This window comes from Thunnus maccoyii, chromosome 4 (assembly GCF_910596095.1).
Source record: "Thunnus maccoyii chromosome 4, fThuMac1.1, whole genome shotgun sequence".
NCBI lineage: Eukaryota > Metazoa > Chordata > Actinopteri > Scombriformes > Scombridae > Thunnus > Thunnus maccoyii.
The window spans coordinates 1,359,656-1,380,090 of NC_056536.1; the positions used below are offsets into that span (position 1 = coordinate 1,359,656).

At 39.5% G+C, this 20,435-nt stretch overlaps 1 protein-coding gene across 2 annotated transcripts in view; it reads left to right on the plus strand.

Annotated features, from left to right (window-relative positions):
* Positions 1-20,435, plus strand: part of prkcz (protein kinase C, zeta) — a 135,404-nt gene that overhangs the window by 87,701 nt on the left and 27,268 nt on the right. For both annotated transcript variants that reach the window (XM_042409438.1, XM_042409439.1), the window contains 6 exons: positions 3,857-3,954; positions 6,093-6,179; positions 8,313-8,448; positions 8,666-8,753; positions 10,131-10,250; positions 15,942-16,021. In XM_042409438.1, the coding sequence (XP_042265372.1) occupies positions 3,857-3,954; positions 6,093-6,179; positions 8,313-8,448; positions 8,666-8,753; positions 10,131-10,250; positions 15,942-16,021 (609 nt within the window). The remainder of the gene's footprint in view (positions 1-3,856; positions 3,955-6,092; positions 6,180-8,312; positions 8,449-8,665; positions 8,754-10,130; positions 10,251-15,941; positions 16,022-20,435) is intronic.

Below are 20,435 nucleotides of genomic sequence, written 5' to 3' on the forward strand. Positions count from 1 at the left end.
AATGTATTCCATAGCTGAGGAGGTGAATTTTAAATGCATATGATTTTTCATATGAGTCCTTGTTCTTGGACTTAGAGGACTGCTGTTTCCTACATCTGTTTAATTGCTTTGTAGTTGGCTAGAATGAAAAGCAGCAGAGCTTTGGGTCCCAGGGGGGCAGGGATCGGGAAGTGCTGGACTATGTAACAAGTGTAAGAGCAGTAATCAGTGTGAAAAAGAAAGACCGAAGGATAATGTATGGGATAAAAGTTTCAGACATAAGGATAATTTCAAAGCAAGAACGAGTGAAAGGGAGTGAACAAGACTGAGTCAGAGACTGGTGGTGGAGCTTCTGAAAAGAATGAGGAAAAAAAAAGAATCGGACAAAGGAGGAAGAAGAGGGAGAGGGGGTGGAAACAGCACCAAAGTGGCAGAGAGCACATGAATTGGAAAAATGTCTTAGGAGGAAGCAGGAATGAGTGAGTGGGTGACTCATAGGAAGAGGGGGAAGAGGAGAGGGAAGATGAAACATATTTTTTGCAGTGATGTATCGCCAGATGAACATGACGTGAAATTCATTTCAAAAAGGAAAAGTCTGCATAATGCTCCTAAAGCAAGAAATATGCAGACATACACATAATTGACATTCATTTTTTTTATTATTTAAGAGAATGTAGCAGGCAGAATACGGTGTTTCCTTATTTCCAAGGATTATGACACATTTTTTCAGGAGTGTACATGAAAAGGAACAATTACAGTACTTCCATATTCAGCTTCTTAAAGGCAACATTTATGCAAATTACAGAAAATCATTTTTTCACATACAGTACCTGTGGTGGTGTCTAGTCATGCTGATTATTTTGGTTTTATTTGTCCAGATTTTAATATATCTGTCTGTGTGTGTCTACGTTCTTCCAAAGAAATAATCCCATGAAACCTATTGACAGTGTGTTCTGTGGATTAAGAGATGTTGAATTTTTTTAAATGTTGTTTTTCACTGGTGAACAGCGATGCTATGTCCTGCTGATGGCCACAAGATGGAGCTATTGCTCAGCTGACATCTCCTTCAACACAAACCCCACCAGGCTGATGTAGCCACATAAAGCATCACTGTCCAGAGATACTGCATCATCCAACATCTGCACAACTAATTCAATCATGTTGCAGGCCTCATGCGCTCCGTTTCCATCATCAATTTTTTAATATTTTTTTCTTTTCCACACATGAACACCTCATACTTACATCCAGTGTTTAAATCCAGATATTCTTGGACTCTGTGACAAAGAGGCAGTTTTGCTGTAATGAAGAGAACCTAAAGATATCATCAAGTCCTCCCGATGTTTTTATTGGACAAACCTTTTTCATTTATTCATGGCCCTATTGATGCACATTAGTTGAATTATTCATCTCTTCAGTAGTGTAATGCCTGACATCAAAGGAGGGTATTAAGAGCTTTGCACAGACAGACTACAAACTACTAAAGTAGCTGAAATGACCAATAGGAGATGTGTTAGGATGGCATATTCTGCATAATTATAAATTCCTCAAGTAATAATGAGTTGACCAGAAGGAATTTACTATCATATGCACTCTATGGGGTCTCTGTTGTTATGTTATAAATTACCCATACGGTGTCGTAGCACAGCATGGAGAGCTGAAATTTAGACACACTCTATTGTAACTCACATAAAACATTAACTATCATCAACTTAATGATACTGTAAATCAGCATAAAACATCCTTGCCTCAGGCGAAACACTCATAGCTTTCTATAACTGAAGTATGAACAATTAAAAGCACAGATGACTGATAACAATACAGTGTGAGTACTCCAGAGATTAGATCTGTTATTAAATTGTTGGAAGGGGTCCCGCTTTGCTCACAGTCTGTGATTTAAAGGAACAGGGTATATTTGTTCAGCTGCTATTGCAATTCTGAGACACTTGTACTTTACTTGAATATTTCCATTTTATACTACTGTATAAAAATTCAGCATTATGTATGTGTTGGATTGTCCATAAATATATCATATTTTAATATTTTTTAAGAGAGCAGTCACATTTTTTCAGTCGAAGGAAAAAGATGTATCCTTACCTTTCAAATTCAGATTTAATGACCTATTGTGAGCATATAAAATGTGATGCATTGTACTATCCAACAGTGTCGCATAAAGTTGCTTCTAATGCTGCTCAGTGATAATAATACAAGTATTTAATATATAATAATGTAACAGACAGAGGCCAGTCTGCATAATGACGACTTTAACTTTCATACATTTACCTAAAGTTCCCCACCAGACATGTTTTAAGACATATAACAATATTTTCCACATCACACCTGTGTACGTTTCATACTGGACCAGAATCTGCTTCCAAAATAGTTGTGATGTCACAAATCATGCTTGTAGGCCCGCCCCTTAAAATCAGACTTTCAATGAGCTCAGAGAAACTTTCCACTTTCAGCAGATGATGTGAAAACAAACTCTGCACATCCATCATTCTGCTCAGAGAAGAAGAACAACATCCAACTGTAGGAACAAGAAGAAAAACACATTTTTGAGTGGAGAGAGACTTTTTTAAAAAAAAAAGGATCTAAATACTTTTTCCACCACTGCTGACAGTAAACAACGTTGCTGCAGTCACGTTCATAGTTCACATTTTCACAATCTGACAACAGCAATTTATGAAACCTTATATCTTTAAAGCCATCAAGACCTAGATTGTGCCTGATTGTGCCAGAGATTTTTACCCTCAATACACACCTAGTGATGCTATGTTTGATTCAATGTTTATGGCAACTAGTTCCAACCACACCCCAAAAATCAAGGAAGTAATTGTCCTGCTGTGACGTTTTAAAGGTGTGATCACTGTCTGCTGAGGGACTTGAGAAGTGTGCCAAGTAGCTGTCTGTCCCTAAACCTAGATGAAAATGAAGTTTCTCTATTTTAAACCAGTCATCTGGTATGCAGAATTATGACATTTGACAAGAATGAAACATTTGTGAATTCAGGGTGTGTGTTTTTTAAGCCAGATAAAGGTGTCTAAATGTGCCTTTAGACCATGTTTAACACCTGGCCATACCTGTCCCTGGGTGAAGAGCCATCATAGCCTTCTCCTGGCTGATTCCTACTGCCTCATTGGTGTCTTTGTAGTCTAGGCGACATGAATTATACAGATATGGATAAGGGTGCAACACTTTCGAATATTTTCCTTGTTGCACTCGATTGCGTGAACGATAAAGAAAAGAAAGCTTGAGAGACAATAATTCCAAACTGTTTTGGAAAGGTGCAAAAAACCATCAGGACAAGGTTTAGAACCAAGTTCATATGAAGCCTACTGAGGCCTTAACTCTGTCAGTTGTTTTCACTTTGTCTTTTAATGACATCTCAGGTTATAATGTGATATTAGAGCACTGTCCCAATGTATTTGTCTAAGCGTTTGGAAAATAAAATGCATTGTCAAAATGTGGATTGAACAAATGTGGATTTGGTTCTGTTTTGCTCAGCGTTGTCTATCTACATTTCTGACACTTCTAACTCATAAGGCAATATACAAACTCTCAAAAGATTATGTTTGGCCTTCATTTGGGTCAATGACTAACTGGTGGATAGTTTTCAAGACAGGCTTGGCTTGCTGCCTAGTTATCTTTTTACACTCCATCCAAGGTCCACTCCCTTAACCAGGCCAGTCCAAGGAACAAAACAGAGTAATCCTGAGTGTGAGGACTGTGCTCCAGATAGATTTAAATCTATAACATGGTGTATCTCCATCTGTCTGTTTAACCACAAAGAAACTATTGATCAGACAAATTGATTGTCACTACATTATCTTTCCTTCATGCCATCTCTGTCTCTGTCTGTCTCTCCTCATCTCTCCAGGATATTGACTGGGTGCAGACAGAGAAACATGTGTTCGAGCAGGCGTCCACCAATCCATTCTTAGTAGGCCTCCACTCCTGTTTCCAGACAGAAAGTCGGTAAGAGCATGATAAGGCTGACACCTTTTGAAGAGCTCATGCTGTATTTATAGCCAATACATGTCAGTTACAGCTCTGTAATACAGTTCACAGTAGCTGACAGTTCACACTGAAGTGAAATGTTACTCCCTGAGGAATGTCTTTTCATTGATGAAGGATAAGGTTGCTGTTCTTTTATCTTTTCATAATTATCAACAAATCTCAAGAAAAGACCAAAACATATAATGAAGTTAACCTATTAGATAAATAAGTATTGTACCTAAAAACTTCAGGTGTAAAAGTTATCTATGACTCTCAAGATGCATTTCAGCTAAAAACATCCAATCACTGAGCTTAAGGTTCTGTTGTGTACGCCGCTGACTGATGACTAATTTTACCGTCTGCAAGAGTTCTGACTTCTTCTCCATAGCAACAGCAGCTGAGGCTCATGGGTATTGTAGTATTTTTAGCTGTCCGCCATGCCAAAATGATTAACATAATAAACATGATTACTCAGAAACAAAGTTGAAATAAGTGAAACTGGTGGTCATAATATAAACCTATTGGATCGTTACATTATCTGGGAGAGTCCCCAAAAGTAATATTGAGGATATTGTTTAAAGAAAAATGGGAATATTGAATGGCTAAAAACACTTTCAGGACTTAGGAACTCTATTATTGAGAAAGAAAGACTCTGCACACTTTGGTCCAGTACAAGTATTTCATAATGAAGCTAAAGTTTTGGTCATTAGACCATCATCAGCACAAATGTTATAATGAAAAAAGCTTTTTAATGCAAGTACACACAGGAACTACAGTTCACACTAGGCCCAAATTCATAGGAAGCTCCACAGACAGCATAGTATCACAAATACTGAGGTTCTCTACATCTTTCATATGAACATTATGCTTCAGAGGTTTACTGATGTGTTTAGGGGTCATAGGTGTTGCTCCTCATGTTTGTGCCATATTTGCTTCCCTTGTATTACTTCTGATACTTCTCAGTATTTCCATTGTTTTGATTTCCTGATTGTTTTCTGTACTGATTCATCGTCAGTTTGTGATACAGGTATGTTGTATCTATGCAGCTTCTCATGTATCTGGACCTCAGGAAACAACTATGAACTGCATTTCCCATGTGGTCTTGCCCTAATGAGGGTCTAGTGACTGAAAGCAGTTGGGCAAAGTGTTCAGAGCTTTCCTTCTTCCATATTTGATGTTTTTGGTTCTCTTGCAGCTTGTACTTATGTTCTTAAAACTGGGTAACGTAGTCCTTCATCACAATGAACATAGCAAGTGTAGTTTATTCCTCTGTGCATGTAAACACTTAGTGTGCTTGGAAATTTCTCCATGAGATGAAAATGCAATTATGGAGTTTCAGAAAAAACTGCACTGCCAATGTTCATTTAAATGAAACAAAAGGTATGTGTCAGTCCAATAGAACGGCTCTTTCATGTCTTTTTAACATCTCGTCTTTGGATGTCTTTGTCTGTGGTTCAGAGGCATAAACTATATCAGGCTACAAAGACAATACTTGTTAGTATCAGTTCATTGTTGGTCTTTGGTCTTAGATGATATCAGCCTTTGTTTCCCAGAAATACTAATTCAGTAGCTTTCAACAGGCACTTATGAGTCAACAGGTATTCAAAGATATAGAACACACCTTCTCTAGAAGCAGATTGATTTAAATCAAAATGACGTAGTGCATGTACTCTTTTATTGCCGACATACTCATGATATTTCATAAAGATCTGAAGTCTTGTTCACCTGCAGGACATGTCGTTATGTATCTATTATGTATGTATTATCTTATTATTTTTCACATTTTTTAAAAACTATCTAGTCATAACCTTTTTTTGGTAACACTTTAAGTCGCCCTGTTTAGCATTTATAAGCAGTATACAAACATCAAGAAATGGTTTACAACACACTATAACGTAGTTATAAGCAGATATAAGGACATTTTTAAGTGGTTATTAATCTACAGCATTTGTCAGCAATTACATATTATTGCAGCTGGAGGGGTTATAGTATATAGTATACTGCAGATATGAACCACTTATTAAATGTTTGTATGCAGCTTATAAATGCTAGATTAGTAAAGTGTTACTATATCAGTGATATACTGATGAATTTTCCCATCATGCTCTGGTTTCCAGGTTATTCCTGGTGATTGAATATGTGAACGGCGGGGACTTGATGTTTCATATGCAGCGACAACGGAAGCTCCCTGAAGAACATGCAAGGTAACCATCCAGATGTTACAACACCTGTTTACATACATGGTTTTTAAATACTTAATTCCCAGTCCAGAGTTTAACATCTGTATTTAGATATAGTAAATAGTCTGAGGTGTGTTACTTCCATATGAACTCACGTCAAAGGAACTATAGTACAGGTTGCATTTCTAAACAAATATCACTGTCAGAGCTTTTATCTCACACTGTTGGTACTGTTGTGATTCTTCCATTGACCTATACAGACTGTACAGTGTATTACAAAATGTCAGGGACAAGGCGAGGCACTGCAGCGAGCAGGCCTCCAGGAATAGGCTGCATGATGAGTGGATGACACAGAAGTGGGTGAATGTGATTGGATTTTGGTTAAGCTGACATGGCACAGTCACCATCTACACAGGGAACACACTTATGCAACTGACAACTATTTTGGGGTGGACTGATTGAACCTCCTCCAGATGATGGTATCATGTGAAGTACAGGGTGTGTGTAGTTTCTGTCTTTTGCTTAAAACAAAAAACATCAGTCACATAAAGCATCTTGTTTTGTGGTTCGGGACAGCTGGAGTGTGTGCGCTTGGTTGAAGATTCTTTTATTTGCACCTTCTTTGTACTTAGACTCAATCTAAAATGTTCCTCAATAGCGTACTTCTTCTTCTAAGTACTTCTTACAAACGTATGCTTAATGGCATGCTTTAGCAGCTCTTCGTGGACGTGGCAACGCTGCCAAATTCTAACTTAACATTTTTTTTTTCCCCCCTCTGAAAAATATAATGAGCACACATAATTCATTTTGCCTGTCTACTTGCAGGGCACTCCAACTGCGGCTCTGATAAATGCTGGATCAAAGGCTGGGTAATTTAGAGAGGCACCGTTGGGCCCCTATCGGCCCCTGCAATCTGTATTCTGGAGACAGTGGCTGTACATATGCAAAGCAGCATGTTAATCACTCATAATGATTGTACATATTCATGAGCAGCGCTCTTAGAGAGCCCTGCTGCATTCCCCCGCGCCATGGGGGAGGCGGGCCGGTGGGCGATGGATGGTGCTGCTGATAGGATGCAGCTTCTATCAGTCTAGATGCCAGCTATGAAACAACGGTGTACAATCGAGGTTGTCACAGTGAAAGCGTGGGGGAGCAATGTGGGATTTGTGATTTCTCTGTCAAACAGTCTTTCCCTCAGTGTTTGACAATCAGGGATTTACAGCAGGCAGACAGAGAAAGGCTCGTCAGTCTTAATGAAGGCTTATCTCCCAGATACAGAGAACACACTACCTACACATAGAGAGGAAACATGCTACTGACTCACCAAAGATGCACACCGAGTACATCTAATCATTTCAGGAGTCAAGCAAAAACTGTTTGCTATAAATATGTCAATATGCTCATCATGATGAGAATAATCTTATTTATATACATAGACTTAGTATGGTCCCTTATACTACAGAACTCGTAATCAGTGAGATATAATGGACTATGCTGCATGTGTATTGTGCATTTTTGTATTTCACCAGTTTGATCACATGGATTAAACCAAATACACGGTTTAGGCTTGGAGCAATGACCTGGAACCACAGTGATGCTGATATTTCAGGTTAAAGGTTTTAACCTTACGTGCAGTCACTTGCATCTGAAACACACCGCAAACTGCAAATCAAAGTGTCAACCGCACTTGACTTCCAGGAAGTGCCTAACGAAAGACGCTACTGGTTGTGCAGGATCCAGCTTTTTTTGGAGTGTGACCCAAGATATCCCTGACCATGCTGTTTTTGTAATCTGTCTCTTGCAAACAGCCTCATTTGATTAAAAGACAATACTAATTTGTTGGAGTACCCCTTTAAGACACTTTAGCGGCCCCTAGAGGCTGCAGTTTTCATCATATCAGTCAACCGGAAAGTGTTGGACGGAACACATTACCAGTATCTTGGTAGCCTATTAGATAATAAGATATCTTGTTATTGTTTTGAGGGCAACATTAGAGGAAAGCTCATGGAGCGTCCAAAACAGAGAGTGAACGTGAACTACAATTTCACAGCAATCTGCCTATTCTCTTATTTTCCTTTTTTTCTTTTGCAAGTGGATTTTTTTGGGCTGACAGGTTGGACACACCAATCTCTAGATTTCTCTGCTTTTTCCCTTCAGATTTTATGCTGCTGAAATCTGTATTGCTCTGAACTTCCTGCATGAAAAAGGAATCATCTACCGCGACCTGAAGCTGGACAATGTTCTCTTGGACCACGAGGGACACATCAAGCTCACAGACTATGGCATGTGCAAGGTAAGAGAGCTATTGATTTTTTTCAGTAGACTGTATGGACGGCTGGCAGAGGATTATCAATAATGCAGTAGATCAGTATTGACTAGAGGTACTAACAGGGCCTCTTTCTTTTTTTTTCTTCCATCATTCATACTCTTACCCTTCATATATTCCACACCACCTCTTTTATCTCTCCAACTACTGCTCTCACTTTTGCACTTCTTCTTTCTCTACTCAGGAGGGGATCAGACCAGGTGACACCACCAGTACTTTCTGTGGGACACCCAACTACATCGCACCAGAGATCCTCAGAGGGGAGGATTACGGTCAGTACACTCTGGATCAGTGTTCATGTCCAAATGTTGATGCCAACAGCCTTATTTCTGGGTGAAACTGAACAGTCAGTCTTTTGTGAAAGAGCAATGAAGGATGGACTTAAAATCCAGCACTTGTACATGGAGAAGATTTTCCACCAATCAGCCTTAATTTGTGATTATACTGATTCAAATGGACTCCCAGTGGGCAGTGTAGGAGGTAGACTCACGCAGGGCCCGCTCTGCAGACTGGTTTCAGTTTAACTTGTTCTCACAAATCTAAGAGCCAAAAGTATATTGACGGTAACAAGTCTTTGAACAGTTACAGAAATGAGTGTAACCACATGCCGGAGTAGTAAAGGGCTGCTGATTCAGTAACTACTGTGACTTTAGAATGTGTAAGACAAGAGCTCATAGACACATTGAGAGAATCTCCAGCTCCGATGCAGAGCTCTGTTTATACCCTTGGTGTTACTGTATCATTTTGACCATGGAAACAGACTGAGTGACCACAGTGACAGAATTATGCTTCTAGAGAAAGTTGAGTCACTGTGTGGTAAGCTAAGCGTTGTCAGTAAGGAATATGCAGCGCTCTGAGCTAACATGAAGGACTTGATGTCCCAGTCCAGAAGACAAAACCTGCGAGTTGTCAAGTTTGACTCACCTGAGAAAGCAGAAGTATCAGCAGCAAACATGAACTAAAGTCAGGGTGTGGGTTTGTTGTTATGTCTCCCTTGCTGTTCACTTTAAAATGCATAAACAGTACAGTAGCACTACAAGTTTTAGGCACTACAAGTAAAGTGAGGATGTTTTCAAAAATAATGCTATAAATAGTTTTATTCATCAATTAACTTCATACATAGTTGAGTAAACACCAGAGAGTAGATCAATATCTGCTGTGAGCAGCTTTGTCTTTAAAACAGCAGCGGTTCTCCTCGGTGTTTCAGGTACTCAGCAGGTTGGTTGTTCCTGCATCTAATAATAATTAATAATAGTAATCCCAGACTGTCTCCATGATGTTGAGATCAGAGACCATCTGCTGCAGGACTCCTTGTTCTTGTTGTTGATGAAGATAGTTCTTTATGACTCTGACTGGATGTTTGGGCTCGTTGTCCTGCTGCAGAATAAATTTGGACTATTTGGACGTCTCCCCCCTGGTGTTGCGTGATGGATCAGGATCTAAACATCTAAAGTGCCTGAAACTTTTGCACAGTACTGTATATACTATAGATACACTTGGTTGCTCATGTAATTATCTGTTATGGCATAATTTTGCGTTCCTAATAAAAATATTTAAAACAAAAAAATTCTTACTAATGCAGAGTTCAAAGGTCTTTTCATGTCACACACATATCTGAATTAATATCCTCTGTGCCCCCCCCACCCCAGGCTTCAGTGTGGACTGGTGGGCTTTGGGCGTGCTGATGTTTGAGATGATGGCTGGGAGGTCTCCGTTTGACATCATCACCGACAATCCTGACATGAACACAGAGGAGTACCTCTTTCAAGGTGAGTTAGAGGAGTTTAGCAGTGCTGTATGTAGGGTTTACATCCTGAAAGGGGAGTTTTCATGCCCCCACTGGCCAGGAAGAAGCATCTGGATCGTAAATTGGTTGGTGATAAGATATCTTATGAGGGAGGTGACATGTCAATGGAAGAGGAAAGCATGTAGTGTCCATATTGAAAGGGTTCATCCTCACCAAAAATTTAGGTTTAATCATCTGAATATCAGTGTTAATGTTGGTACTTTTATTTAGTTTTAGTCTTTTGATGAAAATGTATATTAGTTTTAGTTCACATTTCATATTTTAAGTTTTCAGTGAAATTTAAGTCACATTCTGAAACTACAACTGTCACCATTGCTGTGTACAGTTACCATGGTTACAGGTGTTCTCATCTATCACTAAATTAATGGAGATGGCTCTGTTTACCTGTTAATACCAGACTGTAATACCATAGACTAACTCTTAAAGAAGCAAAAATCTATATAATAATGTATCAGATGTCAGTGTGTAATCTGAGACGTGTCGCTTGTAGTGATGAACCTACAGAGAATTAGGAGCCGACTCTGCAGCTCTCCTGACTGCACTGCTTGCTGCTAGCTGCTGCTGGGGGTTTGATAGTTGTAATCTTTGGTACAGGGGTACAGGTTTCAGGGGACTGACTCAATTATGCCCACTCTCACTATGTTGCTAATATTGGGACCAGTTGCAAGCTCTGATAGTGTAAAGAGCTTGTTTCTCTGCATTCCAAACTGAGGACGAGCACCGGAGCACCAGGAGATCACAGTTGATATGAAAACACTGACTACAGTGCCTGCTGCTATCAAGCATGGGTGTCATGCCCACTCTCATTGTTTTGCTAATGCAGTCTCAGCTGTGTGCAATTTACTGATGATTAAATCACAGCTGTGTGATATTTGCAACTTAGCACTTAGTATTTAAACAAAGGGCAACACTGAATCATCAGTGGAAGTATCAGCCCTCGTATTAACACCTCATACGTAGAAACACTTGCCAGTCCACCATGCAAGGCCGTCTTACCAGACTACATTTCCTATCCTGCCTACCTACCATCCTCAGAGTTTTCTCCCCCTGTCTCTGCATCATGTGTTTCCGGAACATTTTTGTTATTCAAAGCTCAGGGATCCTAGTCCCCATGTACAAAAAGGCAACCTAGTCCTCGCTCACTTGTACATCCTTTTCAGTTGTTCTGTAAACTCTCAGTCCGCTGTCAATAGAGTTTGATTTAATCCATACATTTGGTAGACAATCACAGATTGACATACTAGCCCTCTCTAAAACCTGGAAGACTCTACTCCAGCGCTTTCCAACAATCATGCTTTTCTCCGATACTGCTCAGGTATGTTGGCAAGGAGGTGGGACTGATTTTCTGGTTTCCAACAAATGGAAGTTTATCTAATTATCCCCTAAAAAATGTTCATTTGCCAGGCTCAAGAAAGCACCTGCAAGCCTCGTGGCACTTGTGTCAGGTGGAACGTGGAACCGAGTGTTGGGATACTTATTCTCCAAGACTTACCTTTTTTCTGCTGTAGCTTTGATTTTACCTCATTTGGATGAAAATGTCTGTCAAAAGAAAAAATGTAAATATACACTCACTGAGCACTTTATTAGGAACATCTGTGCAATCTAATGCAATCTAATACAACAGCTCTGCCATAAAGCCTACGTTTACGAAGCTTATACATTTTCAGTATAAATTGATATATACAAATAAAATGTTTCACTTTAAAAGATGGTTTTTATTGAGAAAAGTTGACATTACTGTATTTTTTAAACCCTCTCTCTCAATATTGTGCCATATCTGTCCCTGATTGATCAGCAGGAACGTACCAGCAGAAGCTTCTAACGGTCTCTGTGGTTCAGGGATTGGAGTACAGAGGAACACTGGAAGATCACATATGAATATAACAAGCATATGGCAGGCTGTTTGGTGCCATTTAAACAAAAACATGATCATGTAACCCTTCCATGTAGTGGAATAACATCAGTTCTGAGCTGTGAAGGATTTATGTGTAAATCCAGGTTTAGATGGTTCTGACATGCTTCATTAAAATGGAAGAATTTTAAACAGGGATAATTTTATTTTTCTCAAATGTTAATTAGTTTTAATTCACCGTAGTGTCTCAATCCACTGTTGTTTTGTTTCTAGTCTTTTGACATTTGAGTCTGCTTTCACAGTGACATGAGTGATGTAGTTTGCTTTAGTGTGATTCAGGGCAAGGGAGATAACAGTTGGAAACCACAGGTTTCTGTTGTGTCTTTTGTCTTATCTTCTGAAAATCCTTGAAATTCATTTGCCTGTTTTTCCCTTTTGCCTTTGGAAAATCATCTTTTTTCACTTTTTCCACCTTGGAAATCCAATTAAATTTGTGTGTTTCGAATGAAGTTGCCAGATTACATAGGTTTAGAAAATTCTACCCTTGGGTTGCTGAAACTCTTAAAATCCCATTTGAAGAGCTCAAAAATGGTTAAGCTAAAAAACAACAACAAAAAAACTAAACAAATAGGTTTAATGTCTGAAACAGTTATAAGGTTGTATAAAAACTGGCTGTGTTTTACTTTTGTCAATGAAATTACCACCCAAAAGTTGACCTGAAGCTGTTTAATATTTCATGTAATTGACGCACTGCTTAATGCACATGCTGTAATGAATGCTCCTCACCCCTCAGGAACTGTGGAAAATCTGGCAGAACATCATGGCCTCTATTGCAGATGAGATTTAGGGTGCATGTGTGGAACAGATTTCTCCATGAGTTTGCTTCATTTGGCAGGTGATGGCATTTTCATTTGAATTGAGATGGCGCCAAATAACCACACTGAGACACCTGAAAACAGAGGTCTAAGCAAACAACAAAATTATCCCATCAACCACAGGAAACAGCCCCAAACCATAGTTTTATGGGAATGTTTTTTTAATGCAGGATCATTATTCCATAATTATAGTTTTAAAGGTATGAGGAGACAGATGTAATAATCTGATGGCCAACAGTTTACTTGCACTTGGAAAGCCTAGCATAGCAAAATGAGCTGAGGGGAAAATTAACAGTCTGGACTGATGCTGACATTTGAATATTTCTGAACTACTATAGACTGTAATAAACTGTATAAAGCATGGCTCTGGGTGTAGAGGGCTCTGGTTACAAAAATACAGGGTTGTCCAGCAAAATGTGTGTCGCTGTGAGTTGTAAAATCCTGTCTCACAGTATTTTAAACCACTGTGCAGTGGTTTTTTGCATCTGATAAGCCTTCAAACTCATGGATCTATTACTCAGACTGGCCTTGCTGGATTGTATTTCAGCAAGTGATAAGCTGGAACAAGCATCTAGTTGTCACTAAAGGAACTGCATCCTAAAGCATACTGTATAGACCCACGTGAGTTGACGCATGTCATTGTGTCCTATTTGCCAAAAATGACACATTCTCAAGAAGAGCAGTGATTTTATAACATTTGCTGCTCTGATTTGCCCTGGTTACTGTACTTTGTCGACTTCTTTTGCCTGTATGGCCCAACTAGCATGTGTTGCCCTTAAAGCGTTCATGCAATGGCTTCAACATTATGATAACTGATAAATTACTGTCACCAACAAAAATAGCAGGATGACTAGTTACACTGCCAGAAGTCAGCCCAATAAGGAAGGTTCTCATGAATGATGAGTTTTGTTTATAAGCTCTGGTGGTTTAGACCAAATAAAACAAACTGAGGAAGCTCTATAATATCTGTCCTTCCATTTACAGTTGTGTTTCCTCGAGCCATATGGTACCCTTACATAGCGTACCCCCTTATCTCCTCCTCCCTCCCTCTCTCACACCCACCCGCACAGCTTTCTTTGACAGAAATTCCTCCATACTACAGTGGCCTCGTGTGACGCATTATGTCTCTGCTGTGACTGTCAGTAGCATAGCATGGCACCACGGCTAGCATCTGCCACCAGTAACGTCCTCCTGGCGGTCTTACCGGTAGAGCAGCAGGTTCCTGGATGAACGCCTGCTAACAGAAACCAAACCTTCAACTATAGGAGCCACCCAGCCATATGCCACATAACTAGACCCTTTGCCAGGTCCTGCTTTGGGTATCCACATGCCAACCCCAGAGCTTTAGACAGACACACACCCAGACTGGCAAACATTTGATTCAGTGGGAGAACCAGCCACAAGGCTGTATTCATGTTAAAAGTCAAAACCTTCTCACAAACAAGGATATACAGGATGTCTTAATAAGGTGTTTTGCTCCACCTTGAGCCTCCAGAACAGCTTCAGTGCTTCTTGCCATAGATTCTCAGAGAGTAAGTAACTCTGCTGGAGGGATGAACACCATTCATCCAAAAGATATTCCTTCTTTAGGTGTTTTGATGATGGTGGTATAGAGCGCTGTCTAACCACATAGCTAGACCCTTTGTTGGACAAACTATGTATTGGAGACACTGTTTGGTATTTCTGGACTGGAATTTCTTGTATTCCTGATTGGCCAACATTTACACAAACTAAAAGAGCCTCTAATAATGGCGACCCCATGTATCAGTCAGACTCAAGTTTATGTGAGACTGTTTTCTCATCTCAACATTCAGAAAATTTTACAAATTGATTGTATATAACAATGTGGGGTGTCAAAGGATTTTTCTTCCTTTACATGAATTCAGTTGAGCATGGGAACGAGGGTTAAATGGCTCAGTCTCATGATCACTTCGAATCAGCCATGATTGGTTGTTTTAGCTGGAAAGATGAAGACCATCATAGAGGAAGGCTGAAAGAGAACAAGGAATTGCAATTCAGAGGCTCATAACCAAGTTTTTATTTTTTTAAATTTTGAATAACACAAGAGACACAGATGAGCATGTCAACAGTCATTATTTATTATCAAGCGTTATTTATTCAGGAAATCTCATTGAGATCAAGATCTCTTTTGCAAGAGACACACTACTTAAAACAATCACAACCCTTCTAAAGAATAGCAGCTAGTAAAACTTTAAAGCCTCTGGAAATTTGGCTTGAAATAGTGAAAATGCATATATAATGAATTATTATTATCATTAAGCATCCACAAAAATCTGAGTGAAAATAAACATTCATGACTATTAGAAAACCTCCAAAAACCAGCTAATTTTTCTGTTTAGAGCGTTTCTAAAGACTGTGTAGGTGTGGCAGATTGGCACGTTTTGATTGACTGTGCTTATTGATGCAATAAATATCCAGAGATCATACAGAGAAAACCTCATCTTATACTTTTTCAAAGTGTCTATTGTGATATTTAGTTTGCAGCTTAGTCAGTAGTCATATCTGTATGTGGACACACATACCACTCACATTACCTTGAACTGTGATTGGTGAAAAAAAGCTCGGCCCCCACCTCAGCGTAAAGCACTAATGTGTGAAGCAGTACTACATCCTTGGATTTAGGTTTTGAGGGAAAAACTATTTTTCAGTGTGTTTTTGTTCTCGTTAGTATGACATTGTTGAGCTGTGGGAGTCTCAAGGCTGTGTGTAGACCATCAAAAGTGAGAGAAAGAACAGAATAGTGTCCTCTGTATCTCCTCCTTTCCTTTGACTCCCACGCAGCAGACATGGTCCCCCACAGGCAGGTTGGACTGTGAATCATCCTCCTCCCCACTCACAATTGTCCTTTTCTCTCTCTCTCTCCCTCCCTCTCTTTTTGTTGCTGTCCTTCTCTTTTTGCCAACAGTTATTCTTGAGAAGCCCATTCGCATCCCAAGGTCTTTGTCGGTGAAAGCTGCCAGCGTGCTCAAGGGCTTTCTAAACAAGGTGAGAGCAGTCCACTGCCAATCAGCCCGTTCTCTCTCTCTCTCTCTCTCTCTCTCTCTCTCTCTGTCCATGTACACTGCCGCTCAAAATCACCATGTGTGATCTTGCCAGCTACAAACCTTTCTCCAACCTCCCTTTCCCTGTCCAAGGTGCTGCAGAAGGTGTTTCTGAGCTTCAGGACCACCTTAAACACAACAACCTATTTTAAAATTTTCAGTCAGGTTTTCACTCAGCACACAGCACAGGAACAGCTCAGCTCAGGGTTGTGAGGGTCCCCTTCTCTCTTCATTCTCCTTGACACATTTGACACTGTGGATCACATTACCTCTTAGAGCACATCCACACCACCACTGGACTGTCAGACTCTGCACTTCAGTGGTTTCAGTCCTACCTTTCCAGCGGGACTGAAGGCTCTCCTTATTGGCACTCTACACCAGATCCAGTCATCCCCCATACCTCATCTCACCTCTGACGGCCAGGACATCGCCCTCTCCTCCTCAGTCACTAATCTGGATGTTAGGTTTGACCCTCAGCTGACTTTTGATGACCATATAAGGCTGTTTACACCTGGCATTAACATGCGCCTCGGGTGATCCGATAAGAAGTGGACAACTCTAAGTAAAGGTTTGAACGCACCCAAGACACATTGAGATCTAATCACTTAGACCACATTCAGAGGTGGTCTGGGCCGCAAGTGGCCACATTCTTTTAGCAGTGTGAACACAATGTGTCCTGGGCCACATTGAAGGACCACCTACTCAACTGACGTCCTCTACTGAATTGACTGTCTGCCTAAAAGAAGCTAAAAGTCACTGAATAGTTTCCCCTGTCCTGTCTAGTTGATTACTACAGTTTTTAGTTTTGCTGCTCGACATAATGAGCTCAGGATTTATGAGGAGGACGCTGCTTCACTCCAAACAGTATGAACCTGGACTGTGTGTGTAACAGCTGATCTATTGGATGTGTAGAAGAAGACAGAACATTAATTAACATTAGATCCTGACTGATCCTGTCGGCGTGTCGCAGATTTAAATAATCACTTAAGTTATGCTGCTGTGTCTCTTGGGTAAATGTGCACAGTGTCTCTGAATGGGGAGACGCAGCTACATACAACTCTTTATTTGTTTTATATATATATATGTTCCGATGTGGCGCCAGAGCAAATCAATAGGACAGACATTTGATTCTTGTGAGCGACACAATGCATTTTATATTTGTTTATCCTGTTATCAAACAAGTTGAACACACAGCTGTGGACGGAGTGGACCCCCGGTCCTCTCACTGGTTAAAAACAACAACGAATTTGGAAATGATGTACATGGTTATTTGCATATAAAGCAGGGAAGTGAGATCTGATCACAAGTGGTCACACAAGACACATGTTAATACAAGGACCTAAAACATATATGCAAAACCTGGACTGGACTACTGCAATGTGCTCTTCACAGGGATCCCTGACAGGAGCATCCAGAAGCTCCAGTACATTCAGAACAGCGCTGCCAGGATCCTGATGAGACTGAAAACACAAACATATAACACCAAGTCTGTTTTCATTGGACTGGAAACATCCCTGTTACTTCAGGACTGACTACAAAGTCCTGCTACTCACATACAAATCCATCAATGGACATGTGCCTCCCTACCTACAGGAACTGATCATACCACAATACTCCACCCGCACCCTCAGATCTGCCAGCAGCTTGCTCCTCCAACCCCAATACTAAGCTCCACACCATGGGGGATTGAGCCTCCCTAACCATCAGACCCGAGTCTCTTATTATAAACCTTAAAAACCTCAGGAAGGCTTCTTCATCTTAACTCTTATCTATTCTCTTTATGTTATGTGTTCTATGATATTAATACTATAGCACTTTGAGTTTCACTATGAATGAAAAGAGCGGTACAAATTAAACATATAATTATGTAGTAGTAGTAGTATGTGTGGAATCAAGACAGCCAAGGAAGGCCTCTGTCATCTGGCTCAGGCTGGCTGGGTGTGTGTGTGTTTGTTTCTGCATTAAAATAAAGTGAAAGTTTAATGATTGAAGGAAGATATTACAACAAGTATACAACATTAAAGTGGCTTGATATGCAGATTGGGTCATTGCAGATTTTTAAGATATTGACATTTGTTATATGTACAGTATATATGTGATTAAAAACGTTTGAAATATATCACTATTATACTTAGTTCATGTTCCAGAATATATAATAATTTCTGAATATAATATGCTATATTCAATCTGACAATCAGTGTAATTGCTTAAATCAGGAGAATTAGGAGAACTTATTTTACGGTTATTTGCTTTCTTTCTGAGAGTGAGATGAGAAGATCTATGGAAGCTGAGAGTGGCCATGCTTGAAATTATTTTTTTAAATGCCATTATCTTGAGATCATGAGAAAACAAAAGTTTGTTTGTTTGTTCAGAGATCAGGAGATCTTGTTATCTGAAGAAATCAGCCTTTTGTTTTCTTGAGATAATAAGATAAATGAACCTGTTATCACGAGAAAATGGGCTTTTTGATCGTGATATAACAAAATGATTAACTCATGATCTCGATATAATGGCATTAAAAAAAATAATTGCAAGCACGGCCGTTCTCAGCTTCTGTAAAGATGGATATCAATTAGTACTGTTTTCTGTGTGAAGCTGGACCTAGAGGTGGTTAGCTTAGCATAAAGACTTGAAGCAGCAGGAAAAGAGCTAGCCGAGCTCTGTTCAAAATGACACCAACCAACAGCACTAAACTTCACTGATTAACATGTTGTGTCTCATTTGTTTAATATAGAACACTTGTGGTTTTAGAGATAGGTGTTGTGTAACTCTTTCAGGATCAATAGTTTAAACATTCACCTAGTAATTCTGTGCAGCTTCTCTGCTTGTTGCCGGGCAACATCACTGTGATGACAAAAAGAAAGCAAATAAGTGTACTTCCTAAAATGTGAAACTATTCCTTTAAAAACAGGGTTTCAGGACCTATTCTCAGTAGGTTCAAATATTTAGCCAGTTTACCACATATATTTTAGTGAGCCAGTTTTATTCAGCATGTATGTTTTACAGTATTGCTTACTTTTTTATAAATCATTGCCGTATTGTTATATATCTTCTTTTACTCAGCTTCCAGGCAGCTGTTGCTTTCTATTCATTCACTTCAGTATGAAAAGGTGCAGCTTAGAATAATATTGTTTCCTTTCATTGTTGTCAGAATAATGTTACTGTTGCATTAAGATGAAGCGCAAAAAATTCATTTCTATTACCAAGCCGTGACAAAAACAGGAGTAGACATGATATTCACTGGGATTGTGAAAAGACCCAAACCAACAAAAGATCAATTGTGTGTGCATGAAAACCTTATATATCGTTCTCCTCTGTGCGATAGAGCGCCATTGTTGTCCAAGAACTATTAAACACATCAATGAGCCACACATGTTCTTTCATTACCATGAACACACACTGTGATTTATTTTGACTCAATCCCACATACACTGTCTCACTGCCAGAAATACTCAGTAGAGCGTCATGTGTATCAATCCACAGCTGAAAATAGTCCCCAGAAAATGCACTATTTCCTCCTATTTGAATAATGTTTGCTAAAAACTACAGCGCCCAGCTGTTTTAGGGAGTTATTTCACTTTTTAAAGAAACTGAAATTATTTTTGTGAGTTGTTTTTTAACATTCATGTCTTCAATAGGAACCAAATGGCTTGAGGCTGAGAGCCACAGACATGGTAGAGAAGTCACAAAGTGTTAAGAGAAAGACTAACGCAGTGTTGATTTTGGTCTTTTCATGAGATTTGCTGACAGTAAGAAAAATATGGAATTATCTCAGCCGAGTTGATTTTTATAGCTTAGTAAAATGAATGGAAAACAGTTGCCTGGAAGGGTGGTAAAGGGTCTGAAGTGGTGTAAAACATAGGTACTGACTTGTGGTAAAATAGTGATATGGCCCTTTAAGAAATGTATTAATCTTATTTAATTCTCATATTCTGTAAAATGAATACAATACAGTGTGTTATGTTTATTTCAGCCCCTGGTTTTATGTATTTTTCAACAAGGTTTCATGTGTGTGTGTGATGTCTTAGTGTAACTCTGATGCATGAGGGTCCTTCTGCTCACGCAAACAGCCTTGTAGCTTTTCAAGTGTGCTTTGCTCCAATAAGTCATCACCATAACTGTTGTGATGAAAAGAGAGCAGGCAGTCAGAGTAACACTAAGTGGGGGCTGTTTGTACACATATGTACATACAGCGCATGATGAAACATGTGGAGCCAACATTATTACTAATTGTCCACATGGAAATAGCTTCATTATCTGTGGAGCTGCAACATCTGGAATATGGTTAGAGAGATGCTATCTGTTGACACAATGTGACAGTTAGCCTGCATCGTCAGGTACTCGGGCACATTTGCATC